We start from the raw sequence: 27,555 nt of genomic DNA, 5'->3' as shown, positions 1-27,555 counted from the left end.
CCCCTCTACCCCTCTTCGTCGCCAGCTGGAACAAGAGCATCACCACGAGGCATTCGTGGCCAATCGTTCCTTTCCTGAAACAACGCTCCACTCCAGACCGGCGCGTATGGGAGGTCAATAGTCAGCCGGGTCAAGTAACCTGCGGGCGAGTAAGGTCGCTGAGACACGTCATCGCGCACCCCTCTGAGAGGTATATGAACCCCTCTTTTCCTTCTCGGACTCACCCCTCAGTTTCGACCATATCCCACTATCTCTGAATACATTTATACCTACAGACGTCCAATAAACACATTCATCACCATGGGTTGGTTCAGCGGTAAGTAGTGTTCTCAATTAGCTTCTGGGATTTCAGTCGCAATCACTGACCTCGTATGCTCGACTTCTATAGACGACTCTCCTCAAAGCGGCAGCTACGACCAATGGCAGAATTCGAACCCAAGAGAGCACGAGGCCAGTTTCGCCCACGAGTTAATTGCCGGTGCCGCATCCTACGAAGCTGCCAAGGCTTATGAAGACCACGTTGCGCGAAACGGTGAGTGCACAATCCATGTTTTCCTACACACCAATTCCTCTGTAGGCAGTTATGACTGTTTACACGTTTTGTTTTCTTGCTAACCGGCATGACCATATAAAAGGCCAACCCCCAAGCCACGAGAAAGCCAAGGAGATCCTAGCTGGATTCGCCGGCGCCTTCATCGATCGCGAAGTCGAAACCAAGGGTCTGGATTTCATTGACCGGGAGAAGGCTAAGCGTCAAGCTCGTGAGCACTTTGACAGTGTTCCTGGCAACCAAGTTGGATATTAATCGCGCATGTGGCTTGGTTGATTTGCTCCGTCGACGACTTTTCTTCTACTCATGTACCTAGCTTGGCCACAATAGCTCTAGATACGAATGCTAGAATGGTGTAACATATCGGACTTCATCACTATCGATCAAATTACTCATTACGGACCCGTTTCTTCAGTGAATAATGTAAACGCCAGAATTCGTACGGCCTAGTATCCACCGTCCTGGACATAGACTTAGTCCGACATTTCTAAATATAGTTAGCAAGAGTCTAGTAAGAGAATTATCTAGTGTTATTTTTTTTCAACAGCTAAGTTAAAATTGTAATGAACATAGGAAAGCTTTCGATCAGTCTTGAATGGTTTGATAGAAGAATGACTCCATGGGTTGTTAATTTGAGATGCGAGAATGCTGACGGCGTTGATGAATTCCGTTGTTGAATATACGTTCCAATATTCCGCGCGCGTATGAAGATCTTATGGCAAACAGTTTCTACAGATACCGAGGCCTGGCGTCAGACTACGCAAAAGCAGAGAGTTACATATGTACTGCTCAGAAAGTGCGCATCAATATCAATTGATCAAAAGAATTCGATAGGAAAGAAAAGGAATCAGACAAACTTTCTCTATACCCCTCTAGAAGCCCTCATTTATACATTCCAAATTTAAGCTTATAGTTTGAAAGCATATCACCTTAGCTTCAACTTCAGACAATATCCTATAAGCTAAGTCAATAACTAGGATTTGTTCTTTATATTCTATGTTGGCCAAGTTTCTTTATATTGCCGTTAGGAATAGCTTAACAAGAGCGAACTTTAGCAAAGCCTAAACACTGATACACGATATATCTAATTCCTCCAATCAATTACCTAGGTACGATATACTTATTATCTTATCAGTCGTTCGGTATATCTTATCTACATAACTTCTCATGCGTCAGCCTTATTACCACTTTGTCTAGTCCAACCAAAGGGTTACATTGCATTAACTTGGTAGGCTGTCGTCATTTGGTATTTCTGTGCGGTAAGCCTGTTGAGGCTGGATTTCATGTTCGTAACACTATGTGCCACAGCGGATGAAAAATAGATTCTCGGGCTGTTGCACCTGAACCGTGCGCAGTCGCTGTCACATACGCTCGCCGCACTACTGATAACAGAGAGGTGCGAAATGTCTTTGTCAGCATAGGGACGAGGATCAGTCTTACTGCGCTTGGGCAAATCTTAATTTCTTTCACAAGCAGGCGACAGCGAGTTGCGGGCGCAAACCAGTCCGCTTTTGGGATGGCCACAACGACCACACTCCCAGACTGGCGAACATCACGAGCTTATGCTAAGGTGCACACACAGGTTCCAGGTCGATGTGATTGCTCCTTTCAATACTCGCTCATTGCCACTGCTATTGGATACCAACTAAAGACACTCATGACACTACAGTAGGCACGCTTAAGCTGCCATTCCTGATCGAGAATTAAAAATGGCACCTGTAATAGTCACCATCAGACCTGGTCGCTATGTACCTGCACAGCGGCGATTGAGAAGCGGCCCTGCATTTCTGCAGGCTCGCTGTCGCTTTCCTATGCTGAGTTCTAGAGAATTATGAGACACCAGCCTATCGGACGCTGTCTGTAGTGATCGTTCCGCCGAAAGTCGTGGGTATTTATCCAGGATGAATCCCTATGTGTCCGACTGGTCGCTTGACACAACCAACCATCAAATAGACTCTCTCTATGTCTGTACGAACGGCGTGCTCTTTGAAAAAGAAGGATATGTCGAAGAATGAGCTCCCGAATGAGTCGGCACACAGGGCTTCCTCCTACAGGATTCCGGACATCACTTACCGAAGCCCAGGTATGGAGACGAGGACCCTTCTTGTGACCACACGATATCTAAGATCTTTAAACAGAAAATAGAAGAGTGAAAGTCATCGCGGTCGGAGCTGGTTTTTCGGGTATTCAAATGGCATACAAGATTCAAAAGCAATGCGAAAAGTGAGATCCCTTCCCTCAAGTGGCGGCCAGAGTCAGGGCTGAATAGCGACGGTAGTGTCGAATTCCAAATATACGAAAAAAACCCCACAGTGGGCGGGACGTGGCTCGTGAATCGATATCCCGGCTGCGCCTGCGATGTTCCTTCGCACGCTTATTCATTCAATTTCGCACTCAATGTGAGCTCCTTGAGAGACAATACAATGAGGCCTCCACTAACTTGTTGTGTCAGCCTGACTGGCCTCTATTCTTCTCGCACGCTGAAGATATTCAAGACTACCTTGAAAAGGTTGTTAATGTGTTTAATCTGCGAAAATATATGCTGTTCAACTCTGAGGTTATGGGATGTCACTGGAATGAAGTTCAGGGAATATGGACTGTCAAGATCGTTCAGACATTGCCTGACGGTACACAACGTGAGATTCAGGATACTTGTGATCTGTTACTACAATGTACCGGTGTCTTGAGTCGTCCAAAACTGCCGAAGATTGAAGGGTTAGATCGTTTTAAGGGAAAGGTTAGTGAGATTCGATTCCTGACCGTGTTCGATATACTAATAACATCTCGCAGATCTATCATACAGGCGCCTGGGATAATACTTACACTAAGGAGCAATGGAAGAAGGAAAATGTTGCAGTCATCGGCTCAGGCGCTTCTTCCGTTCAGGCGGTGCCAAACATGCAGGTACGTTATCTCTATTGCTTCGAGGTTGCAGAGCCTGACCCAAACAAGCCTTATGTCAAGCATATGGACGTATTTGTGAGGACGGCAGTGTGGTTCGTCAAACTAGCAGATAATTATGGTAACAACCATGCCTACACGGATGAAGAAAAAAGACGCTTCAGATCCGAGAAGCAAGCTCTTGCCTCTCATGCTAGAGACATTGAAAACCAGGTCAACGGGGATTGGAATCTTTTCTTCGCGGAAAGTAAAGTGCAGAACGCGGCCAGAGAGTTTTTCACCGCACGAATGGCAGAGCACATCAAGGACCAGCGATTACTCGAAGGTTTTACTCCCAAGTGGTCGGTTGGCTGCAGGCGTGTGACTCCGGGCGACCCGTATATGAAAGCCATCCAGGAGCCGAACGTTGATGTGCATTTTACCGGTGTGCGTGGCCTTCTTGAGATGGGAGTCGTTGGCGAAGATGGTATTGAGAGAAAAGTCGACACCGTGATTTGTGCAACTGGCTATGATGTGTCTTACCATCCTAACTTTCCGATTATAGGACAAAAGGGTACTAGTTTGAGCGACCAATTTGGCGATGCGCCAGAGTGCTACCTGGGCATTACGGTGCCTAATTTTCCAAACTACATACTCTTCGGCGGTCCGACATGGCCAGCTATGAATGGGTCGGCTTTGGGACCTCTCCACGCGGTTGGGGACTATGCTCTCCAAGTCATCAAGAAGATGCAAGTTGAAAATCTTCGATCATTTGCTCCACGGCAGGATATCACAGACAGATTTAATGCCCACGTTCAAGAATTTGTCAAAGTATCGGTTTGGAAGGACGAATGTCGGTCATGGTACAAGAATCCTGAGACTGGGAAGGTCTTCGCCATCTGGCCTGGCAGCAGCTTGCATTACATGCAGACGATAAGCTCGCCACGATGGGAAGATTATAACATCACCTATCATTACGAAAATCCGTAAGTCCAACCTTGATGTTGTGTTGCAGATGCAGTGCCTAATAGATCTGTAGGTGGGCACACCTAGGCTTTGGATTCACTCTCGAGGATCGCGATCCCAATGCGAGCACCGCACCGTATCTCACTGCCGAGGCTATCGATGACGATTGGATGGCGCAGTTCGAGGTTGAAAGAACAGTTGTACCTAAAGAGAATGGTATTAAAGAGCAAACTGCATGAAGTAGAACAATCTTGTTGGATATGTCCGAATAAAGTAATCCACCCTCGAGTTGGCCATCCACCTGAGTATTACTACTTTATAAAGACCTATAGTTTTTTTTTATTTTTTAATATATTAATAGTAAGTTGTAGTCTTGCTTTATAATTTGTGCCATTTTTGATATGACAGATGATAGTACTGTTTTAAAGTAAGTGGCAATTGAAAAGTAAAAGAAAAATTAATGAAATGTGCCGGATGCTTGTGGAATACGTTATCAGTTGTACTCAGAGGACTCTATTCTATAATAGCTGGTATCTCTCTAAGTAATAGAACCGGGCCGTAACGTAGACTGCTTTCTATAGTGCCTGGTTATAGCTTGTATGGTCGATCTAGGACCGAGTCACTGGCGGCTAGGGCCATGTCGTCTCTTCAACGCGATAGACCAGCTTCTCACCACTATACCTGCCCTTCCTCATCTCATCCATTCCAGCCAATGCACCCAAAAGCCCACAAGAGCCGACTCGTTGTGGATGAGGTTTCCATCTTCCTTCATCCCACAGTTTTTCAGCTATTCGCATAAACTTGGACGCAAAATCAAAGTCCTGAGGACGAGCGTCATACTTTTCTCCCTCAAAGATGTACGATTCGCCGGACACAGAATAACCGAGAAAGAAGGTTGATTGAACGTCAGACCGCGGACAATCCAGGCCTAGTAGATTACAATACCTGCCGCCATCGGGACCAATTGCATCGGCGCATATTGCTGCCGAGGATTCCACGTTTACTGTGTCGAACACGATTTTCAGTTTGTCGTCCGTAGCAGCCCGGATTTTCTCTCCAACCTTAGGAACGTGCTATTTGTTCCGCGAAGATTAGATCGGCGCGGTATCAAGAAGTAAAAATGTCAATACACTCACATAATCGAAAACGAGATCAGCTCCTAGCTGCCTCATCAATTCGAAATGCTTCGGGGAGCATGTGGTGACAACTCTCATTCCAGACCTAGAAAGAATAACGTCAATCACTCTCGCCAAATTGACTCTGCACGAGGAAAAGACTAGGAAGATGGCAACTTACATCTTTGCGAATTGAATGGCGATCGTGCCGGTTGCAGTGCTTCCACCATAAACCAAAATGGTCTTATCACTCGGTTGTTGCATCGATCCCGGAAGAGGAAGCTTAAGGACATGGTATAGAGCATAGCCTGTGGTTGTAACACCAACACCAACGCTGCACGCTGCCTCAAAGCTCACACCATCTGGTATATGTAGCTGAGTGTCGCCTTTGACCGCGATGTACCTGGCAAAAGCTCCGTTTTCGGGGTTGGCATCATTTCCTGTCAAACAAACTTAGATGGGTGACTGCAAAGCCAGAAATTGTAGGACGGGCTGTGATACCTCCATGGGCAAATCCAGCAACGCGATCCCCCTGTTTGAATGGCGTTCTGACAGATTTACCAACCGTTTCTACAACACCGGCATAGTCACATCCAACAATAGTTCCATCGTCTCCAGCAGCATCGAGAGTAGTCCAATCTGTAGGATTGAGTGCGATAAAGGCCGTTTTGACCAGGATATAGTCCTCTCGAAGCTTGGGCACCGGAATAGCTCGCAGAACCGCCTTACCAGCCCCCTCCCTGATCAATCCGTAGTTTTTCATTTCTCCCGCTGTTTCGATGGTGTTTTCCATTCCCCGGTGTATTGCTTGCTAAAGTGGTCTTCCTCTCTCGCACTGGTATGGATAGTTGGGACAGCGAAGGGGGAAATGGCTGAGAACACGGTGCTTGAAGATAAACTTCAGCAGTGTGCTTGTGGCGGCTCATGGTGGTGGCCAGCATTTTCTCCAATGGAGTCGAGGCATAACTAATTAGCTGGTGGTAACTGACAGCGAGCACCCTCTCCTCAAGGTCTGGGGAACGGTTGTGCTAAGTGGGGCTCTGACAACGCCGTGGCGTATCTCATCACTCTAGATCTTCTATTTCGCTAACCATTGGGAAAGCGACAGCGAACACTCTCCAGATCAGAAAAAGACACCTTTATCTAGCACACGCAGTTTCACGACGCCCGTTTTTGCCACGAAAAGAAACAAAATATGTCACAACGAAAGCTGTTCTCGTTGTCTCTTTCCCTGTTGACGAAACGCCCGCACCCCAGACCATGGGAAATGACTCGCCGGCTGCAGGTTGATCTTCCAACAAACTCTATATAAGATCTTTGCGATACTCATGCATCACGCTGTTCACGACAATTGTTGTCGTCAGCAGATGCACAAGTTGAAGTATGGGTGCGACGGAAAACAACGGTCAGCCTCTCTCTGAGTTGCTTCTGACTAGGCTAATATAAGCAGTCTCGAAGAAGAGCCTAGGCTTCAATGCCGACGAGCAGGACGCTAGTTCTGTCTTTCATCAGAATTCAGAGATAATCACTACCCAAGCTACTAATCTTGGACTCGGTTTCGCTCCAGGTCCTCATGATATCAATGGTTTCAGCATCCTGGCACTCGGGTTCAATATCTGCAACAGCTGGATTGGGATGGCCTCCAGTCTTGCCATCGGGATCACACTCGGTGGCACAGTTACAGTGCTGTACGGTGCCTTGGTAACGACTGTAATCTATCTTGCGACAGCCGCTACCTTGGCAGAATTGTCTTCGATGTGAGTACTGCACCACTCTTTCAGATATTCTCCCCTACTCATTCTCACTGAACTTCAGCTACCCAACGGCCGGAGGACAGTACCACTTCACGTCGCTTCTAGCGCCCAAGAGATACAGCAGATCGCTCTCTTACGCTTGTGGCATTGTCTCGGCTTTTTCTTGGATCTCACTTAGCGCTGCTGTGGCCATTTTGAATGCTCAACTTCTCATTGCGATAGCTGTTATCTGGAACCCCGACTATGCTCCACAAGCCTGGCACTATTTCCTCATTTATCAGACGCTCGCCTTCCTTTTACTTCTTTCAAATCTCTTCGTCATTAAACGCGCACCATGGTTACATGATATCGGATGTGAGTTGCTGAACTTCTCCGTAAGACGAATAGTACAGTCATTAATGCGCGCGCAGTTATTCTGACACTGACAAGTTTCATTGTCATCCTCATTACGTGCATTTCATGCTCAAACCATAAGCAACCCAGCGATTTTGTGTGGAAGACTTGGATTAATGAAACTGGCTGGCCAGATGGAATATGTTTCCTGACTGGCCTGGTCACGCCAGCATTTATGTACGCAGGTCTCGATGCAGCGCTCCACCTCGCAGAAGAATGCACCCATCCCGAGAAAACCGTGCCCAAAGCTGTGATGTCCAGTGTGGTTATCGGCTTCGTGACCGCATTCTCCTTTGCAATTGCCATGCTCTATGCTTTGGGCGATTTCGAGGCTGTTCTCGCAACAGCAACACGGTTAGAAGTTGTCCCGTGACGGACTTGCTCTTAAGCTGATCTGTCTCCAGAATGCCAATCATAGAAATTTATCTTCAAGCAACCGGCTCACGTGTTGCTACGACGGTTTTTGCCGTCATGTCTCTATCAATTGGCTGCTTCAGTCTCAATGCAATCCAGCAGACATCGTCACGCCTAACATGGGCCCTTGCTAGAGACAATGCCTTCGTTTTCTCAACTGTGGTGTCCCGCATCCAGCCGACATTGCAGGTGCCGGTATGGGCGCTACTAGGAAATTTCGGCGTGATCTTCTGCTGTGGCTGTTTATACTTAGCCTCTACCACAGGTGCGCTGCAATCTGAAACCAAAAAAAATTACAATAGCAACTAACGCTAATTTCCAGCATTCAATGCTTTGGTCGGTATCGGCATCGTGCTGCAGCAGCTCTCTTTTGCATTCCCAGCCGCGCTTTTGCTTTACCGCAAACGGTCGACCAGATTCTTGCTGTCAACGGCTCCTTTTCGCCTGAATTCTGCACTTGGCTGGGCCGCCAACGCGCTCGTTGTGGTGTCGGCACTCATATGGTTTGTATTCTTTCAATTCCCTGTTACTCTTCCGGTGACAAGCTCCAACATGAGTAAGTGCTATCAACCCTAAAGGATAATTCTGTCATTGACGATTTTCAATTCCCTAGATTATGCATGTGTGGTCACAGGGTGCATGTGCCTACTAGGAGGTGTAAATTGGATCATCCATGGGAAAGCTCACTACCGTGGTCCTCGCATTGAGTACGGCCTAGGAACACAGCTTTAATCGGAAAGAACGTTCGCAAGAATTTTACTTGCATGCAACAGGAATCTTTGATGATCAATATCGATGAGAAAATCTAAAACAGTGAACCATGATAGTCCGTGTAATAAAGAGCGTATGGAATGTAGCGTATGTGGATGAGCAGGGAGGTGTTTTAGTACGGGATAATTGGATTAGAATTTGGGCAGATCAAGGAAATATCGTTGACTGGGCACACTTGAGGCTATTTCTCACATTTTAACTCTCTCAATAAAGCAGAGTGCCGGGACTATGCTTGCTTAGTGACCTGAACCGAAACCTGCGGGAATATGTCAGGTAGCATCTGCTGTCATCAATCGCCTAGGGGACCTTGTGACAGTCGTAGATATCTTGAAAGCTCTTTCACTTGCCATCAAGTAATCCTACTACCTACACATGTTCACACGGACATCCTGGTCGTCTCCTTGGTCTATTAATGTAGTTGCTGTGCTCATGATAATATTCTGGTGCGGGAGTCATGTTAAGAATGTCGAGACACACCAAGACATCCCCTGACAAATACCTGACAAGTCACGCTAAAGACTTGGTCGTCTTTCAAACTTCAAGTCTTATACACAGATAATAGAAAGGAATACCTGATACCCCGAAACAAATAGTCTGCGATATTCTACCTATTCACACTAGACATTTTTTACAGTCCTCTGGTCTAACGTGCCCCGGAACTAATATGTGCCGGGGATAGTATCCCAGGATCATCATCTCAGGATATGAACGTACATAGGTTATTAATATGGGTCGGCTGCATTCCGACGATACGCGCTATCTAGAAGGTATCATAGTCTGGGCTCTCTTACCAGAAATCACGGAAGACTAGTTTCACTTGAAGCTTAGGAAGCATATGCAAGGTCAACTATAGCGTAGATATCTTTCATAATTGACTTGAAGGGCAAGTAAAAGTGAAGCTATATCATGAAAGCTTCAAATATCGACGCCTTAACTTGAGATAATTTGATGATATCTTCTGTGACTTTCTTAAAAGATGAATTATATATCACGTCATAGATTGATAAGCATCTGATAAGGAGATTTTTAGAAACTTAAAAAGTCTTTTAGTGTTTCATAGTTATTACATAAATGCATTCATTCTGTAAGACCTTTGTATATCTGTTAGATATTTATATTATAAGTTAAAACACCACTGTAAAACGATTGAAATTTATCGTGTTTATTAGGAAGGCGACAGCGCACGGACCCGCTGCAATATTCCGGAACAATATTCTTCCAAGCCGGTTGTTGCGATAAGGCCGCCGCCCAACTATATCCTGCAGTGCAGCACCATTGACTCATCCTTACATTCAACTAATGGCTGCTAACATCAATACATGTCACTCCGAGATGAAAACTTCAAAGTGCAATGCTCCACCGAGATTTGCCGAGCTTTGAATCATGAGATGAGCTGTTGTAGTGGACGGATGTAGCGATAATCTGTAAACGACCACATTGGCTCTTTCCCTAGACGTGCTTTTACACCAGGTGTGCGACTTGACAAGAAGAACCTCCATGTCTTCCGAGAATGCACGCAAGAAAAGGCATGTCTCCGGACTAGCTTCGACAAAAAGGTCGAAAACATTTACCGGCTGTTGGACCTGCAGAAGACGCTCGGTTAAGTGTGGCGAAGAGAAGCCTACGTGTTGCAGATGCAGAAACAGTGGACTGTCGTGTGATGGGTATGGAGTTCGTTTGGTCTGGCCAGGTCAACATGGGGCCAAGATTGCTCAACGCCGAAACTGTTACGATGATTCCTTATTTACTTATCCCGTATTCAGTGAGGAGGCTGTGGATTCGGCTCTCAATGAGATAGACACCGCCTCAAACCCAGAGGATCTCACCATTGGGCTTTTCTCAGTATTTCGACTCCAGCGGGCCAGCGAGTTCACGTTGGTTAACGATTCTTGTACAGATGTCGAGCTGAAGTATGGAGGCTGTTTCCTTATTGGCGAGGAGGGAATGTTCCCTGGGGAGCAGGATGTCGTTCGGAGACTGGCAACATCTTCAAACTGGGTGGGAACTATGCTCTCTGATGACGATTACGTTTCAACTTCGGAACTGAACAAAGCCCGCAGAGGTTTGGATCAAGAATTGCATAGCACCTCTCGAACAGCATTCTTGGACTTCTCTCTTTCCACTCAAACCAGCATCGAACGCCAGTTGATGAATTATTGGGTCACTTTTCTGAGTGGGTTGATGACCCCCACACCCCGACAAGACAATGCATTCAAGGACATTTTCACTTCGTTGGCGGTGTCAGCAATGGGTACGTCTCAAAGTTCGCCAGCTCACACAGCGTTTTTGCACTCTCTCTATGCTTTTGCGGCATTTAGCCGAGCGAGACTGTGCTCTTCTGGTGAGACGGAGAGTGTAATTGGCGACCAGCATTTGAAATGGAGTCTTCGACAGTTGAACCAAAGTTTGAACACATGCGAGCTGGAAGCACAGCAGGCGATACTCGCAACGATTCTCGCTCTCTCTATGATTCCTGCTTTCACAGGGGAAAATTCCGACTGGCGTGTCCATTTCCGTGGGGGAATTGCTTGGCTAAAGACCACAGAGAAAAGAGCATGGAGATACAGTAGGAACATGAGCACCTTATACCAGATTTTCGTCTGTCTCGAGGAGTTGCGGCCAGCCTACGGCGCTATTGCAAAAGGGTTTGGACCACCCGAGTTCGGCTTTCGACAACCAAGTCTCGCACCAGAAACGCTCACTGGTGACAAAGACATGGAATGGTACCTCGATGGCATTTTCGGAGTTACCAGGCCTATAATGGAAATCATTCACGAAATCAACCAACACGTATTCAGCGGAGCACGGCCTTCCCAAGTGGAGCTCGATAAACTTGAGCTTAAAATATACCGCAACGACCCCAAGTGGTTGCGATCGCAATTCTCAGGCCCAGACGAGCACTGCAGAGAGCTAGCATGGCGCCACGCCCGAACATTCTATTATGCATGCCATATTTACTTGGTGTGTTCATTGCGAAAGCAGCCCCCTCGCAGTGTCACTCACTTCGTGGAGCAGGGCATTAAGCAGATCGAGGCGATCAGCCGCCTCGAAGCAGGCTTCAATGTTTCCGGCCTCATGTGGCCGTGTTTTGTAAGTTGTTCTACTCCTCCAAAATTTGTGCTGCAGCTTCCGATGTTTCATGACACCGATGGCTATCCAGATTCAGCTTTTAATGCCCCTACAGATCATAGCTTGTGAAACCGAAGACCCTGACCTCCGCCTTCGCATCAAACCGTACTTCGATAAAAGAGAATGCTGGGGGATTGCCAATGTAACAGCTGCGAAGGAGGTCGTTTTGGCTGTATGGAATCGCAGAGACAAGGCAATACAAGGGGGTTGTGTCCTCTGGCACGAAGTCATGGCGGAGATGGGAATTGATATCATATTGTCGTAGAAAGGCGGTATAAACGCAGCTCAGCACTATGTTCGACCCCTACTACTCTGCTCGGTCATAACCATCGATGAAAGCTAAGTAATTTTAAACGATAGGTACTAAGGAAATAAAAATATTCTAAGGTAGATATGTTAAAATACAATTTAATTTAATTGGAAAAGGGTAAATATTAATTATATAGGAATCATATAGTACCATCACCGCATAGAATGCCTCCCCCGGCCGCACGAACTAGATCGGCACAGGCACCCACGATCTCCCCTATGACTATCTATGTAAAGCGATAAATAATTCATCGGAAATGATACAGTTGTTATATGCGTGCAAGATCGATCTAACACACTGCTCTTGCATCCCCACTTCAATGTTAAATAGGCTAAATATAGATCGATTTGTGCGACAGGACGTCATCGACGTACGGAAGAGACAATCTTCGTATAATAAGATCTAAAGTATTTTCCGACCAGGTGGTGAACTAAATCCATCTATAATTATGTTACATTCATCTTATCAAGGAAAAATAAATTGCAATGTATGGACAACTAGACACGAGAATTCAATAGAAGGATACTCGATCTTGCGAAACAATCGCATTCATCGAAATTGAATTTATTGGATCTGACATAAATATAAATTGTTCGAAGACTTATTAAATCCGAATGTTTATTTCAGTAGTGGTGAGAAGGTTCGACCAAACTCGCAGGAAAATATTTTTTTATCGGTCTCTTATTACCTTTCGTATTTTCAGATGTCATCGAGACCGTCCGTCATCTATCAACGGATGGTCGGTTTTTATTTGAAACCGGACATATGGGTCCCTCAAACTGATATCCTGATATCCTAGTCGATAAGCGTACTATTAAACAAGGCATTTGAGTCAGAGTGATGTTGTAGATTAGTATTCATATATTAAAAGGATGTCTGTCAGACCATTGGTAAAATAGTGAATTTGCCTTAGAGCTACGTTAGTTATCCTAGCTTGTTTAGCAAATATTCGTCTGACGGCGCCTCTTCAATTGAACTCAATTACTTGGCTTGTTATTTTAAGTTGCTTTCTTGCAATATGTTTGCTAGTAAGGAAACATTGATCGGATGAAGCAAGAAGCAATAAACGGGCAGTGCAGGGCAATCCGAAAATGGTTTTCTATGCTGATTCTCAGATCTCTCTTTAGCGCACAATCCACCTGACATTTACAACCCCAGTGGCTCCTCTGCGTAGTCGTGAAATCACGAAATGGGCAATTTGGTATACGCAGTATCAACTCATCAAAAGGAACAGACTCCGTTACATCCAGAAATTGCATAATATTTTCGATAAGTAAATATAGAGTAAGAAATTGATGAAAAAAAATAGAAGAAAAATTATATATGAAAGAAACCTAATTCGCCCCTGTAGGTTCCGCTGTTCTCATCAGCCCCAATGAGCTTGACTTCGCCGATATTAGACCTGTACGTGAAATTCACAAAGTCGGTGCTAGCTACGTCAAATCAAACTAGTACCACAAACTTGATATCAAGGAACGGAGAACTCCTTTCAGCACGAATAATCCAAATTTTCATGCCGAACGCCGTCGATTATTTTGCGGTCCTATTTCGGAGCAGTCTATACTCAATATGAAGCCCATTATTTCCCATTCATTGAACCAATATCAAAAGCCTTGCCTCCACCGCTGTTTAAAAATGCCGCTGAGACTGATGCTCGTAGTTATACCGATCAGTCAATCCAGCGTTACAAAGACCTTATAACAATAAATCCGCTTGACCCCATGCGGACGCTCTTACAAAGCTATATAACGGCGGTCAGGATGGAAAAGACGGTATGACCGATGAAGAGATCGTCCGTAAAGCCGTAGGTTATATGGCCGCGGGGAGCGATACCACCGCTGTAACATCGACATATTTGGTCTTTGCCGCCTATTCAACCTGGAAGTCCAGAAGATATTGATAGCTGAAGTTGCTGATCTACCCAGAAAATCTGGAACATAAGCATGTCCAGGATTTCAAATGTTGCCATATTTGAACGCTGTTCTCAATGAGACTCTCCGTGTATACCCAGCAACACTATTTCCTTTACCCCGTGTTGTTCCCTGCGCCGGTGCTAGATTGTGTGACCACCACATTCCCAGAAACACAATCGTCTCTGCTAGGCTTATAGCTTGCATCGAAATAGGAGTTGTCTTCCTAAAGATAGAAAGGTACGTTATTCTTTGCTGCTTTCATGATGATCAAAGGTTTCACTTACAATTAGGTTTGAACCTGAACGTTAGTATAACCCAACTCGAGAAAATGAAAGACACCTTCCTGCCTTCCGGAGGTTGTTCTCGAGGTAAGTCTCACGTTCCCTTCAATTTGTGCTCTCTATACCTGACACAAAGGCTCTTCTAGACAATGGGCTTTTAATCGACGACTAATTCATTATGTAACAGTCTATACCGGTATACATTTAGCTAAAGTCGAGCTTCGCATGGCAGCTGCTCTCTTTTTCAAGGCTTTCCCAATGCACGGTTATTCACTTTTGAGGAGACATCGGCGGAGGAAATGGATCTTTTAATGTTTTTCAGTTCGACTCCTAGATAAATGCGGTGCTTGTGGATGAAAAGTAACCAACATTGACGTCTTCTTTTTCTGTCTTTCTAGCAAAATATACGTTCCACTTTTGGTAGCTATTTTGAGCTTTTTTACCTAACATTATCCTACGGAAACCTTGAGTTCTTCTGACAGAATTCGAGTTTTATAGAGATAGATATTGATTAATCCACCTGAGCGGATATGGAGGCTCCAGAGGCTTTCAACAAGAATAAACTACGATTCTTCATGTTGCGTAAAGAACGGCAGTAGTACTAATTTTTCATCAGCTGGAGCAATTTACCTAGAAATAGAGAAGTAACTCGCATCTTGTTCAGATTATCGACCAAAAGCGACCAGGTAATAATCATGAAGCGTAGAATCCACCCAGTCGCCCATAATTCAATTTTCCCAAACAAGGTAATTAAAGCCCAAGGGTATTGGTTCCGAGTGCTTTCTGTTATTTCCTTGAGGAGAAATAGAAGGCCTTGGTGGTAAAACCGCAAGTAAGAAACCGAAGACGATTTTGCTCTTTTCGACAGCACACGGTTCAAGGCTGTGTCCAAGAACTAGTAATATCTCGGTGTCTATCTTCAAGGGCCACATAGAAACAGTCATATCGTCATAGAACGGCAATTATCTCGGGAATGGCACATATGGCACCTTTTTCATTTTCCACCATTTAAAGAAAATTCGGGCGCTAAATACAGACAGTCTTATCGCAAACAATTCATTTAATTACTCTCCCTTGTTCTTTGAATCCGACCACCCGATCCGATCGTCCGCCGCGATTCTCCTCTTAAGTAAAATCCGCAACGCTAAGGCATAACGCCGCAAAATAACTACGTGACTTACTTTAGTAAGACGAAAGGTTTCGCAAACTAGCTCATGTGGCTGTTGTAAAGCTCAGTATGTGAAGCCCCTTATGTTCTGAATTCCTTTTCCGGATTTAATGCGGGTGATGCGACAAGGCAAATTCCTTATAACTGGCAGCCTTGTTTCAATATCCTCCTAGTCTTCATCTTTGTGTTACTATTGTCAAAGGAGTTTTTATATTATCATCCTTTCCAGCTCTTTTTGAGATTTGCTATAATCCCCCTTCTTCGCGAAACTTCCGTATCTATCAATTGGTATCATCCATCATTAGAAATGCCTTCTAATCGTGCTGCTTATCAACCAGGCCAAAAGGCGCCGTCCCTGGAAGTCCAAGATGCCCCATACACATCTGCCGAGGCCGACAAAATTGTGGTAAAGAATGGCGCCGTTGCTATCAATCCCATCGACTGGCTTATTCAATCGCGAGGAGACATTATGTTTACTCATCTCGTTTACCCCTTCGTTCTCGGCTCAGACGTGGCAGGAGAGGTTGTCGAAGTTGGTAAAAATGTCACTCGATTCAAAGTTGGTGACCGCGTGGTCGGCTTCACTCGAGGGACTGATCAAAAGATAAATGACCCTGCTGAGGGGGGCTTTCAGCTCTACACAGTGCTGCGTCCCAATCTGGTCTCCCACATTCCAGAGAAAGTTACGTATGAATCTGCTGCTGTGATTCCTCTGGGTCTTGCTACTGCCGCCGCAGGTCTTTTTGAGGATACAGAGTTGGCACTCGACCTACCTTCGGAGCCGGCGAAACCTTCTAACGGAAAGACGCTTATTGTTTGGGGAGGATCTACGAGCGTCGGTGTTAATGCTATTCAGTTAGGGGTTGCTGCTGGTTATGAAGTCTTCACCACCGGCTCTCCCAAGAATCATGGGTATTTGAAGTCACTCGGTGCCAGCCAAGTTTTTGACTATAAGAGTCCGACAGTCACCGCCGACATGTCTAAAGCTCTTAAAGGCAAATTTACTGCAGGTGCCTTGTCTATCGGACAGGGCGCCGCTGAGAAATGTATGGAGATTTTGAATAAATCAAACGGCAACAAGTTCATTGCCATGGCCTCTTTTCCCGTTCCACAGAAAGAGCCACAAAGCATGATTTTCTTCCGAACTGTCATTTTCTTCGTTTCGTGGATGATTTCCTTCAAGGTCAAGGGTCTCTTCAGGGGTGTCAAATCCAACTTGCTGAATGCCGGTATGATCACCAACAGTGGGGTGGCCAAGGCCATATTTGTGGATTACCTTCCCAAGGCTCTTGCTGCAGGTACATTCACGCCTGCTCCAAAGACCGATGTTGTCGGTCACGGACTTGAGCATATCCAAAATGCTTTTAACACTCAAAAGAAAGGTGTCTCTGCCAGCAAAATTGTCGTGACGTTGTAATGCGGCATCTATATCCTTTCCTTGTTTAAGTAGCACCTGTTTACATACGTAGTGATGGGTATTTAGCGTTCAGTTTTTACAAACACAGGTAGTTAATACATGTGCCTTAATATATATAGAATTATTATTATCATCTACCTCTATCAAACTTTGAGTGTCATAATATCAACGATATGTTTGTCGATCAATATAGAAAACTCACAGATTCACTTCTTTCGAGGTTTTCGATGTTCAGATTTCTTGCATGATAGTTTATGACGTCGCTATGCCGTACAATTAGTTAAAACCAGATGGCTCACATTGAAAATTCTTCGGCGTTAAAGTCGGACATACATATAACATTCAATATTAGACATTACCATATAGATGCCGTACATAGATGTAGCCATTCGACAATCAATTGATATCCACGTTAGTAGCTATCATGACTGAAAAAATGGTCGTGCGATTCTCCGTGGTTCGTCATGTTCTTTAAAATAAGTAATATTTATATCAATCGATATGTCTGGTAGAACCAAAAATTCCACTGCCATTGAGAACATCTGAACTGGTTATCCCCAATTCGCAATACCTTGGTTTCTAATTACAGTCGAGTTGTATTACTGGTCCTGCAGTTTATAGTTAATTATACTTAAAAATTTTATCGTTGTCAATAAACCCACTGGGTGATGGGTAGGCTTATACGTTTCGGCTTGACGAATTGAGCTAGCCACATTGGTCATAACAGAAGGAGGAAATGAGGAAATAACACCATTGGATGACACAGAGAATTTCCGAGTGAAGAGACACAAAAATATTAACATACAACAGCTGGGATTCGCTGGTGGTCACCCACCCAACTACTAACCAGCCGGCGTGTGGCTTAAGTACGGCTGAGCGGACGGGAAGCCCTGTTTTCCACACCCTATGGTCGTATGTGATTGAATCTGCGTGTATTGGAAACTATAACATCAATAGACTCATCTTCCATCGGATACACGCCGAGGAGAAGCACCAGCAAGTAATAGGCATGCTCGGAATGAGCCAAGCTGGCTCTAATCACTAATATTGCAACGTTATCGGGACGTTTCATGTTCTTTTCAGTGACTTTGGAGAGTATAGTCCCACTCTCGGGGATTTACCATGTGTGATTGGGAAGTGTCTGAAAGGCGTGGTTCGCTTTTGCCCTGGTATTACAAGCTATGACTTTTCGCCCAGTCGTCTCTCAATTCCGGCGATTATAACCTTCGGACTCCGGAGGGGTTTTATTTTCCTTTCCTTTTCACTTCGTTTGTAATTCAGACGACCACCAAGGGGTAAGATGGTAAATTTCGGTTGTTGGGATTTCTGGTAATAGTTGTAAAAAATACCGTCTATGTCTGTTCGCTAGCGCTTGTCTGGACAAGCTAATGAGGCGTGCATATTTAGTGCATATTTAGTGTATGCAACTGCATGGGACCCAGGAGTACAATAATAAGTCTCTACTACTATGTCTAAGTACGGACCTGGAAAGGATGGGGAAGCTGAGATAGATGATATGGATGATAATATGAAGCTACCTAGGCTGCTGCGGGGGCCGTTATGCGTTCACTAGTGGGCAGTGAAGGTGAATAGCCTGAGGCATCCGAATAGGACTAACTATCAATCACCAGGTTGGCTCACTATTATCAACGATTCCTATTTAGCATTTTAGTATTGCTGCTATTGCTATTAAAGAACAAATTTTAATTCAAATTTAAAGGCTACAAGAGATTGAACTCAAATTCAAAGGATAAATAGCAACGAATGCATGTTCTAGTCCATGTAATTTCCAAGTAAAGAAATATGACTAGTTAAGAGGCGCAGATGCGGCCCCCACAGCGATCAAAAGGAAAGTGTCTTCAATTATACAACAGTTACACTAAACGAGCCCTTTACGTTGCTTCAAACTTGTAATTTAGCAAAAGGTAATGATCGTCATGAGGTTTCAAAGGTAAAGGCTTAAAGCTAGTTGTAAATAACGGGAGCTATCGTAACGTCGTATTCGTAGTCGTACTAGGTAGTAATATACAGTACATCCTAGTTCATTCATCGGCATTCTGGAACACTTATCGAGTCGCGCCCGTGCTGATCAAAGCATATTAATAATACCATCACTCCAATTATAATTCCTCATTTTACTAAGACTATGTGTTAGTTGTCTCTGCAGTTGGTAGGCGGCGTTGATCGCACTTTTGAATGATCGAGGGGACTGGTGCTGAGTCCTGGCAGCCACAAAGAAAGCCTATGGAGAAACAGGTCTTGGAGTCTGAGGGATAATAATATCCCTGTAATAAAATCGTATCGCCTGAAAGGCTATAATTGCCGTTTTATCCTGTTAGAAAGTCTCAAAGGCGACCACCCACATATCGCAGCGAATTCCTTGCGATTCCTTTTGTAGGCATACGTGCTTTTCCATTTCTTTTTATTATCAAATATTGATGCATGGGGCATCAATATCATATATATGACAGATATTAAGTAGTTTTATAGCGGAACTAACTGTAATTTCGGAAGAGGGCCAAATTCACGTACCTGCAGAAAGTTCTTAGTCCTAAGGCCCAAGGATCTTCCCTTTCCTGATTTTCAGTCGCCACTCTTGACACATTATTAAACGTTTCTGTGGAGACTTAATGGTTAATTACCGGGCCCATCATTGTGGAAAGCGCGTGTTAGACGCATGTCATGCCTACTATTATTTTCGCATGAGCCTACTTTTTGAGATAGCTTGCCAACAGCGAAGCAAGAGAGACGCGAAGGAATTATGGACCGTCAAAAGGAGCAGGCTGATGCTTTGCTTTCGAGAGAGCTGCAGTTTGATGACGACTTCACGCCATTTCCAAAAACAAAAACAAAAGCACGGCATACCTACAAATTCATCCTCGTAGAGTCGATCGCCATATTATCCATCATTCTCAATATCATCGCCGCGGTGGATTACTTTGCTCCAAAAAATGTCTCTTTTCGAGATGTGCCAACAGATTACAGTGAGTTGGAGCTTCGCCGACTAAATATTGAAATCAGTGTGTGTGACTAAATATACAGGTGGTCTCCCCCATGACCAGCCAGTTGTCTATGACTGGGAATCTCCCTTCGGCCCTGGAAACCAAAACTCAACTCTACAAGACGAGGTTTGGGAAGCCATGACAATCGGCCAGGGAATTATCTCTCTACCCAAAGACTGGGCTAAGGCTAAAGGACTCCATCCATCAGCGACCTTCCCCTGGGATCATAGTCGTGCTGTGTATCTAGTCGCTGGCTACCACAAATTACACTGTATTGTAAGTTTATTACTAAGAACTTTTCACTCTTTTAGGACGCTTAGATCAGGGCTAATGGGATTGATACGTAGAAAAAAATACGGCGCTGGATCGTCGCAACGGAACGTGGATCTCAACGGACCGATCATTACGAACATGTTTTGCACTGTCTCGACGGTATTCGCCAGGCAATTCTCTGTGAAGGCGACGACACGCCTTTGTACCTGAGCGAAGTTGGAGACAAGATTTCTGGGCGTGATGAGCCACGTCAGTGCAGGGACTGGTCGAAACTGGATAGATGGGCGAAGGAAAATACTGCTTGTTATGGATATGACAACGAGGCTGCAGATGACAGCGGCGGCATTAAGCACTACAAATACTGTCCTCGAGACTCACCGTATGCACCAGTGATGAGGGAGTACTTTGGCCTTCCGGACGATTACTATGAGGAGCCTGTGGAGGAAGTACCTTCGTATTAGCATTACAGTAGGGTGACAAAGGGTTGCATATAGCATCACCGCAAACGTAGATTGAGTATAGCAGCCCTCCCCATACTAATATTAATAATATTTAAACTTTTTCCATTATCTATGGGCGGGACTCTAGAAAGTATGTGGTTAATCTGACGTAAATTGGTGAAATGGAGGCGAAAGACAGAAAATCTTAATACTATATTCAATATCTTGTCACATGAGTGTAAATACAAGACTTGGAGCAATAATAATCAAATTGAAGTATATTCCACTCGTAGAAGAAATTTAACTCTGTCAACAATCCAACTGACACATCCGCTCACCAACCATTCCATAATACCGTTGAAATAAAATCGATCAGCAACCGAGAATTTACTACTCCTAGTTAGCGATAAGTTAAACATTGGTTGGATGGCATACAAATCGTTCAACTCAATATTTCTCGCCTACAGAGGGCTCGCACCGAGACGATCCTTCTGGGAATTTGCTCTCTTCAAAGGGGGGGCTAAGGTGCTGTCCTCCTCTCTCTTCAAAGGAGCCGCCAAGGTGCTGTCCTCTTCTCGCTTCAAAGGAGGGGCTAAGGTGCTGTCCTCTTCTCGCTTCAAAGGAGGGGCTAAGGTGCTGTCCTCTTCTCGCTTCAAAGGAGGGGCTAAGGTGCTGTCCTCCTCTCTCTTCAAAGGAGCCGGCAAAGTGCTGTCCTCTTCTCGCTTCAAAGGAGGGGCCAAGGTGCTGTCGTCCTCTCTCTTCAAAGGAGCCGCCAAGGTGCTGTCCTCCTCTCTCTTCAAAGGAGCCGGCAAAGTGCTGTCCTCTTCTCGCTTCAAAGGAGGGGCTAAGGTACTGTCCTCCTCTCTCTTCAAAGGAGCCGGCAAAGTGCTGTCCTCTTCTCGCTTCAAAGGAGGGGCTAAGGTACTGTCCTCCTCTCGCTTCAAAGGAGGGGCTAAGGTGCTGTCCTCCTCTCTCTTCAAAGGGGGCGCCAAGGTGCTATCCTCTTCTCGCTTCAAGGGAGCCGCCAAGGTGCTGTCGTCCTCTCTCTTCAAAGGAGCCGCCAAGGTGCTGTCCTCCTCTCTTTTCAGCGGCGGCGCAAGCACATTCTTTCTATCAGCTCTGTTCTCCACGGGACTTGCAACGATATCTGCTCTAGACCTGGGAATAGTCAAGGAGAGGGAGGTTGCGACACAGAGGGCCAGCGAGAAAACCCCAGAGACACGCATTTTGATGATAATACACAAAGTAGCTTTATGGTTCAAAAATCAGAGGCGGGCAGAACTGGATACCCTCTGGAATTCTGATGCTTCCTACGGTCATACAAATATGATCATAAGCGCAATCTTTCTAAAATTATGCAATCACATATGGACTGGGGGCAGATACCAAGCCTCCACCCTGGTTACATCGGTTTAGCCATAGTAAAAGATACCGTCCATCTGATTACAGTATTTATTACACTATGGACTGCATGATGAAGTTCAAATGAAGTTACATTGCTCTCGGAGTAAGCGTAGATGCTCTACTAGCCATGTTCCGATTAAGAACTTCCTAATAATGTGCCTATTATCCGTTGAATAATCGCTGCAGCCAGCTAACTATATCAACTTTCCAAGAAATAACTTGGAAGCCTCGGCCCTTGATTTCTTAGTGAGATTCCATCCTAGAATCAACGTTCCTTAGTGTAATCATTGAGTGCTTAACTCTCTTTTCTTTCCTTTTTCTTTTCGTTTTTTGTTTGTTAAAATCAAGTCTTTATTAGCAGTCTTTTTCCGCAGTCAATTGAGTACGTTTATTGTTTTACTAATATCATCTTGTGTAATTCTCCAACAATTGACTTGACGGAACCATACTTACAATACCACATCAACTATTAGTATTGTTATTACTAGTTTGAGCCCCAGAATTTCCAAAATAACTTGCAGATCGCCAGATAGATGTAAATCCTCGAAGCACTCCTACTCTAGACTATAAAAGCAATGATCATAGGAAAAATTAGCCGTTTACCAAGTTCTATGTAGGTTGCGTGGATATTACGTAGTAGCGAATCGCCAGGGATGTACGCAACCCTAGCATTACAAATACATAGCTCTAAATATACGCGATTGCTTGTGTGACGACTCTGGGTCAAGCTTTATGTAATCGATTCTATCACCGACAATACTGACATTTGGCGAGTTTGGAGGAGACAAACAGAAGGATACTTGGACACTAGTCGGGAACCACCATTTCTGTGGCAGTAAACTTTTCAAGCGTGTCTCAGAAATTCTAGCGATCGATCTGATTACCCAAATGAGGGGATCCGCACGGAACATGTCATTGATGTTGCAGCTTAGCACTCGTTTGCAGGTGTTGCGTGATCAGGACGACTGTGGTGGAACTGGAGTCAATAATACATTAGCATGGCTCCACAAGTCCATTTAATAGCGAGAGTCGGGACGAATTTCTGGGATACGGGCCCTGGGGCCAAACACCTATAAGACCTTCTAATAATAAATACGAAAGTAGTAGTCTATTCGGATTCTATATAGTGTAGGATCACCAGTACTCTGTATTTACACTAAAGTCAGTTGTACCCACGGATTTTCACCGATAGGCCAACCACCGATTTAGCGGATTTGCTTGGGTCTACTGTATGTAGCAGAGGGGGCAGGCCGGTCCCTGAAACGGGAGCATAATCCTTCGACCTTATGCGGAGCTAAGGAACTAACAGTGGGGCCTAAGCATTCAGCGCCGAGGTAAACACCTAGTACCACAAGCACCACTTGCTTACTATATCGTTTTCATGATATATAATACCTATTCCTATATATTAAATGTTATGAATTCATACTAAATCATTCATTCTTTGTTGTGGGGGGGGGGGAGTACGTAGCCGAAAATCCTTGTCGTATTCTCTCATGTTGAAAGGTTGGTGGACTTTACGCACCACCTTGCCAAAATTCGTTTTGTTACTGTTTTCCGTGAAAACAATTCTAAATTCCAATGGAAATATCAATCGTGATTACCAGACCAAGAATATCAATTGTTGGCGATAATTAGGCTTAGTGTTGTAATAAAAGGACCGAGAGTGTCTGATTACATGTATATTGAACAAAAGTGGACATCTGGAGACAACGGCAGGTGTTTCAACTTTAGGAGGCACCCAGAGGCAGCGGGCGCGCACCCCTTATATAAAAATAAATATGTGAGGAAATCAATATTAGTGATTTGGAAAATAAAAAATAAATTACGAAAACAAATTTTGGCAAGGTGGTTCGTATAGTCCGCCGTAGCAATAATTTGAAATAAGTAAATTACATACCATTTACAGCTGAAATACGCTTGATGATCCCTACTTCGAAAGTTATATTTTACTAGCCTTCCCAAGGAGTGGGACCCCTTTTAGGTGTAGTGGTTTTTCGGCCAATATTTCTATCTAACCGAAACGTAGAAGTCGACTCCACGTCTAATAGAGAGCGAAAATATAGGTTGAATGTAATTGCGGGTTGAAGTTAAAGGCTGCCAATCACACCATCAACGTGCTATTCAATTAAAGAAAGTCAGAAAGAACAACCAGCCAGATGTCCATCCCAACAGCCCTTACTCCACGCTTCGAAGTGCGCCAGCTCGAGGCCAAGGATGTAGCCGTTGTGTCTGCAATCATGTCGCACACCAATGTCTTCCACTCACCCATGTGGGCAGTTGCACAACCAGATGACCAGACCAAGCGCTGCTATGACCTGTATAACTCGCTCGACTACCTTGTGGGCGCGGCGATCGCCTCCCGATTATCTTACGCGGTTTATGACAAGGAATATAAATTTAAGCGACCAGAGTCGGCTGTCACTGATGGCGCTCTGTACTGGGATCACACAAACCTGACCGCAACGTCTCAACATCTTCTTGACGAGATAGACAGCCCGTTAGTCTCAGTATGTCTGGCCTATGATGGCTTTCATCCGTTAGACCTTAACCAGTTGACGGACCTCTTCGAAATCCTCCCACTATTCGCCACCATGCACGAGCATTTCCATGAGATCGATACGCGCGACCCAAAATCCTGGGAACCCACAAGTGCCGGTCAGGTCATCATGCGGACAGGGACATCGACTCGGGCGGACTACGCGGAAATGGGTATAATGAAAATGATGGCACACTGGGAGATGAAGGATGCGGCTGCCAAAGGGTTTCGCGGAATCAACATGGAGACGCTGCATCCAGCCGTCGATAAAGTCTGGATGAACCCACCAGCACCATTCAAAGCGACGAGGGTTAACATTTTCAACATGAACGAGCTTACCATCGAAGTGAACGGGGAGAAGGTCATTGCAGCTCCGCAGGTTGACGTGCTCGCGGGACGCATGTACGTCGATCTAACCAGCTAAAATCGCCGTCTAAATAGCGTTCGGGCAGCTTCATACATTGATATTGTTCAGTAAGGTCTGTAATCAAATAATTAATTGTAGTCTTCTATCAAATTAAGGTCTTATCTACACAGTCGTACACCGTGCCAGTACTAAACCAGCATCATATATCGTGAAAATGAAAAAGAAAAGAAAAAGCCGGACAAAGTAAAGTAACAAATACTACAACAATAATATTGTTTTCATTGAAAACTTTCTCTTACAGGGATTAATTTTTGCTCGCTTGCGTTATGCATTGTCTTGAGTGGCAGACTGCTGCTCTGCTCGTCAATGTTTCTGTATCCGTGTTTCTTAGCTGTGTTGTCGGTCGACATCGGATTAGAGCGTTTCGCTGACCAGGAGCGCCCGGCATCGTCGGCCATTATCAGACCGGACTGTAAGCTTGTCATAAATGGCTGCAAATGAGGAATGCAAGCGGTGACAATAGAGGCTGTCTGCACGACCTGGGTGCAAATGATGAATTTGTAAGATTTGAAGGTGAAGTCGGGATCGAATAGTTCGTTAATATAGCTGAGTTGGAATATTGTAGCGATTATCACACTATAAATGTTAAATAATAATAAAAAACCTCCAAAAAGCGGACATACAATATGCGGCAGGAAAATCTTAATATGACTGTGAGCTTCTTGTAGATCGGGAGCTGCAAAGGCCACAAAATGAACACAGGTAGGGCGACCGCACCCAATTCGAGAGGGACACTAAAGCTCATAACATAGAGCAAAATCGAATGCTAGTCCCTCTAGTTAGTAAGTCTATCTGATTGGCATTTACTGATATCACTTACGCGACTTCTACACGTCTTGGTGATGTAGTCCCACGGCCCAGGGAGCGAACACTGAAAGGACAAAGCAAGAACCGAGGTCAACGTCCACAAGATAACAAATCCTCCAAGAACCTGTAACGCGACACGGTGCCATGAGATTGGGGATATAGGCAGGATGCTCGCCGGGATAGATATCTTGGTGCATGCAATCGATAGCACAAACAGGATGTTGCCCGCGTATTGCGCCTAACTTGTCAGCTCACTTGCCCATCACATATTGATTTCACATAGCATAACATACCCTCAACGCCGGCATAAGCGATGTCGCTGGAAAATCTTTACCTAATTTCCGTCCCCAAGCCTGACCGGCCGGGACTAGATAGGTGACACTCTGGCAAATAGAAAACACCTGTCTCTTTAGATATTGGCGTACCTGGTGGATGTCATTGTTACTCACGAACGCAGAAATTATAAGTACATCATCCCAAGCGAACCGCTTTGTTAGGAAGAATCGTGTCATCAGCCTGATAAGCAGTGATAGGAAACTTGTAGCCAACAGCATCCATGTTATGACCTGGACGATCGGGGCATAGTTTGTGGGTGTGACATCTTCGCCCGCTGCAGGAATATCCATGGTAGCTATCAGTCAATATCAATTGATATCAGAGTATCAACTGATGGTATGTTGAGGCTGGACTCAAAGTTGTGAGTACTGCTAAGTCAATTCAAAATAATCGATAAAAAGATTCATCGCCCGAGTCTAAGGAGAACCTAATGTAAGACATCGGAAGATCTCCCTCCAAATTCTGATCATAAGCTAAAACGCAAGACATAGTATTACATTCCTGGACGATCGGGGGTAAGGGCCAAAAGATGGGCCGCGGTCCATATTTTTTTAATCGGAAGTAACATTTACGTATTTTTGTTCACTTTTCCTTAGGGACACTCCGCCCCCTAGCTAGCTGGTGAACTGCAACATGCATTCCACGTAATTGTGTATTTTGATACAGATACCGACAGTATCATCGTAAGTTAAAACCAGGGTCAATGTAGCATTCGTTACTCTATACTGAAAAAACAGCCATGAAAACCGACATTGAGCGAAATAACATAGCTAATATAAAATTTGAACTCAAATTCAAGTTTTATTTCAATGCTTGATACGGATCACTGAATCATTGATCCTTCACGAATAGGAATGTACGGCTCAATATACTCCATAGAGCAACACTGCAACAGCTGACCTCAGTTGACCGCATTTCTTATCGTTTTTCACTTTTTCTAGTTTTAATTACTGTCTAGCTGCAAGCAAATAAACCAACACTCCGAATAAATATAGCGAAATGGCCGTAGATTAGGTGTAGCGCTAGTATGTCTTTTTACGTATCAACTGCTAAACCGCATGGAAACGCTGATTGTAGCGCAATACAAGAGCTAAAGGGTCTAAATGTTCAGCTAAGGATAGTAAGGAACCAACTAGATATTAGGGGCATGAAAAAAGCCTCATCCCTGGCCAATAACGTATTGAAAACAGTTTTATCGGCTAGCAGCGTATATGCTGTATTGTTTACCGTATGCAAACATTGATTAAGCTAAACATGTCTAGTTCC

At 44.7% G+C, this 27,555-nt stretch overlaps 10 protein-coding genes across 10 annotated transcripts; 7 read left to right on the top strand and 3 right to left on the bottom strand.

Annotated features, from left to right (window-relative positions):
• Nucleotides 1–300: 300 nt before the first annotated feature.
• On the top strand, nt 301–805 carry BGW36DRAFT_422361 (CipC1 protein; the record flags this gene model as incomplete). Its single annotated transcript, XM_046219686.1, has 3 exons — nt 301–316; nt 389–532; nt 636–805. The coding sequence occupies 3 exons, from the start codon at nt 301–303 to the stop codon at nt 803–805; spliced, it is 330 nt and encodes a 109-aa protein (XP_046078445.1).
• A 1,562-nt stretch (nt 806–2,367) lies between these two features.
• BGW36DRAFT_18418 (uncharacterized protein) lies at nt 2,368–4,722 on the top strand. The gene is made up of 6 exons (XM_046209743.1): nt 2,368–2,633; nt 2,689–2,773; nt 2,829–2,949; nt 3,003–3,287; nt 3,341–4,416; nt 4,470–4,722. The coding sequence occupies exons 1-6, from the start codon at nt 2,513–2,515 to the stop codon at nt 4,633–4,635; spliced, it is 1,854 nt and encodes a 617-aa protein (XP_046078444.1). The 5' UTR covers nt 2,368–2,512; the 3' UTR covers nt 4,636–4,722.
• A 303-nt stretch (nt 4,723–5,025) lies between these two features.
• BGW36DRAFT_286413 (putative zinc-binding oxidoreductase ToxD) lies at nt 5,026–6,274 on the bottom strand (the record flags this gene model as incomplete). Its single annotated transcript, XM_046210414.1, has 4 exons — nt 5,026–5,469; nt 5,533–5,617; nt 5,693–5,951; nt 6,013–6,274. The coding sequence occupies 4 exons, from the start codon at nt 6,272–6,274 to the stop codon at nt 5,026–5,028; spliced, it is 1,050 nt and encodes a 349-aa protein (XP_046078443.1).
• A 620-nt stretch (nt 6,275–6,894) lies between these two features.
• Nucleotides 6,895–8,996, top strand: BGW36DRAFT_413618 (amino acid/polyamine transporter I; the record flags this gene model as incomplete). The annotated part of the gene is made up of 7 exons (XM_046219262.1): nt 6,895–6,916; nt 7,079–7,268; nt 7,327–7,619; nt 7,676–8,012; nt 8,063–8,337; nt 8,395–8,628; nt 8,686–8,996. The coding sequence occupies 7 exons, from the start codon at nt 6,895–6,897 to the stop codon at nt 8,802–8,804; spliced, it is 1,470 nt and encodes a 489-aa protein (XP_046078442.1). The 3' UTR covers nt 8,805–8,996.
• Nucleotides 8,997–10,122: 1,126 nt separating this feature from the next.
• On the top strand, nt 10,123–12,364 carry BGW36DRAFT_368222 (fungal-specific transcription factor domain-containing protein). Its single transcript, XM_046214964.1, has 2 exons — nt 10,123–11,933; nt 12,028–12,364. Exons 1-2 carry the CDS (start codon nt 10,341–10,343, stop codon nt 12,235–12,237), a joined length of 1,803 nt encoding a protein of 600 aa, XP_046078441.1. The 5' UTR covers nt 10,123–10,340; the 3' UTR covers nt 12,238–12,364.
• Nucleotides 12,365–15,951: 3,587 nt separating this feature from the next.
• Nucleotides 15,952–17,061, top strand: BGW36DRAFT_285760 (putative alcohol dehydrogenase; the record flags this gene model as incomplete). The annotated part of the gene is made up of 1 exon (XM_046210351.1): nt 15,952–17,061. One exon carries the CDS (start codon nt 15,952–15,954, stop codon nt 17,059–17,061), a length of 1,110 nt encoding a protein of 369 aa, XP_046078440.1.
• A 2,761-nt stretch (nt 17,062–19,822) lies between these two features.
• BGW36DRAFT_354212 (uncharacterized protein) lies at nt 19,823–20,797 on the top strand (the record flags this gene model as incomplete). Its single annotated transcript, XM_046213502.1, has 3 exons — nt 19,823–20,045; nt 20,104–20,339; nt 20,411–20,797. The coding sequence occupies 3 exons, from the start codon at nt 19,823–19,825 to the stop codon at nt 20,795–20,797; spliced, it is 846 nt and encodes a 281-aa protein (XP_046078439.1).
• A 440-nt stretch (nt 20,798–21,237) lies between these two features.
• On the bottom strand, nt 21,238–22,002 carry BGW36DRAFT_354211 (uncharacterized protein; the record flags this gene model as incomplete). The annotated part of the gene is made up of 1 exon (XM_046213501.1): nt 21,238–22,002. The coding sequence occupies one exon, from the start codon at nt 22,000–22,002 to the stop codon at nt 21,238–21,240; it is 765 nt and encodes a 254-aa protein (XP_046078438.1).
• A 2,226-nt stretch (nt 22,003–24,228) lies between these two features.
• BGW36DRAFT_368213 (uncharacterized protein) lies at nt 24,229–25,199 on the top strand. The gene has a single exon (XM_046214963.1). It carries the CDS (start codon nt 24,340–24,342, stop codon nt 25,141–25,143), a length of 804 nt encoding a protein of 267 aa, XP_046078437.1. The 5' UTR covers nt 24,229–24,339; the 3' UTR covers nt 25,144–25,199.
• A 201-nt stretch (nt 25,200–25,400) lies between these two features.
• On the bottom strand, nt 25,401–26,817 carry BGW36DRAFT_18322 (uncharacterized protein). Its single transcript, XM_046209735.1, has 7 exons — nt 26,403–26,817; nt 26,247–26,354; nt 25,967–26,191; nt 25,864–25,912; nt 25,770–25,787; nt 25,519–25,722; nt 25,401–25,458 (listed from the first exon to the last, which is right to left on the bottom strand). The coding sequence occupies exons 1-6, from the start codon at nt 26,577–26,579 to the stop codon at nt 25,718–25,720; spliced, it is 582 nt and encodes a 193-aa protein (XP_046078436.1). The 5' UTR covers nt 26,580–26,817; the 3' UTR covers nt 25,401–25,458; nt 25,519–25,717.
• Between the last annotated feature and the right edge of the window lie 738 nt (nt 26,818–27,555).

The sequence above is a fragment of the Talaromyces proteolyticus genome, assembly GCF_021365285.1.
Source record: "Talaromyces proteolyticus strain PMI_201 chromosome Unknown BGW36scaffold_1, whole genome shotgun sequence".
NCBI lineage: Eukaryota > Fungi > Ascomycota > Eurotiomycetes > Eurotiales > Trichocomaceae > Talaromyces > Talaromyces proteolyticus.
Note: the sequence above shows the minus strand (reverse complement) of the source record. Positions and strands in the feature narration are given on the sequence as shown.

What these genes read in the sequence shown, in the direction of transcription:
- BGW36DRAFT_18418 (XM_046209743.1), top strand. Translation starts at nt 2,513, where the DNA reads ATGTCTGTACGAACGGCGTGCTCTTTGAAAAAGAAGGATATGTCGAAG. An exon ending in CATTCAATTTCGCACTCAAT is followed by an intron (nt 2,950 to 3,002) that starts GTGAGCTCCTTG and finishes TTGTTGTGTCAG; the next exon opens with CCTGACTGGCCTCTATTCTT. An exon ending in TAGATCGTTTTAAGGGAAAG is followed by an intron (nt 3,288 to 3,340) that starts GTTAGTGAGATT and finishes AACATCTCGCAG; the next exon opens with ATCTATCATACAGGCGCCTG.
- BGW36DRAFT_368222 (XM_046214964.1), top strand. Translation starts at nt 10,341, where the DNA reads ATGTCTTCCGAGAATGCACGCAAGAAAAGGCATGTCTCCGGACTAGCT. An exon ending in GCCTCATGTGGCCGTGTTTT is followed by an intron (nt 11,934 to 12,027) that starts GTAAGTTGTTCT and finishes ATGCCCCTACAG; the next exon opens with ATCATAGCTTGTGAAACCGA.
- BGW36DRAFT_368213 (XM_046214963.1), top strand. Translation starts at nt 24,340, where the DNA reads ATGTCCATCCCAACAGCCCTTACTCCACGCTTCGAAGTGCGCCAGCTC.
- BGW36DRAFT_18322 (XM_046209735.1), bottom strand. Translation starts at nt 26,579, where the DNA reads ATGGATATTCCTGCAGCGGGCGAAGATGTCACACCCACAAACTATGCC. An exon ending in TACTTATAATTTCTGCGTTC is followed by an intron (nt 26,355 to 26,402) that starts GTGAGTAACAAT and finishes CTAAAGAGACAG; the next exon opens with GTGTTTTCTATTTGCCAGAG. An exon ending in CCAAGACGTGTAGAAGTCGC is followed by an intron (nt 25,913 to 25,966) that starts GTAAGTGATATC and finishes TAGAGGGACTAG; the next exon opens with CATTCGATTTTGCTCTATGT.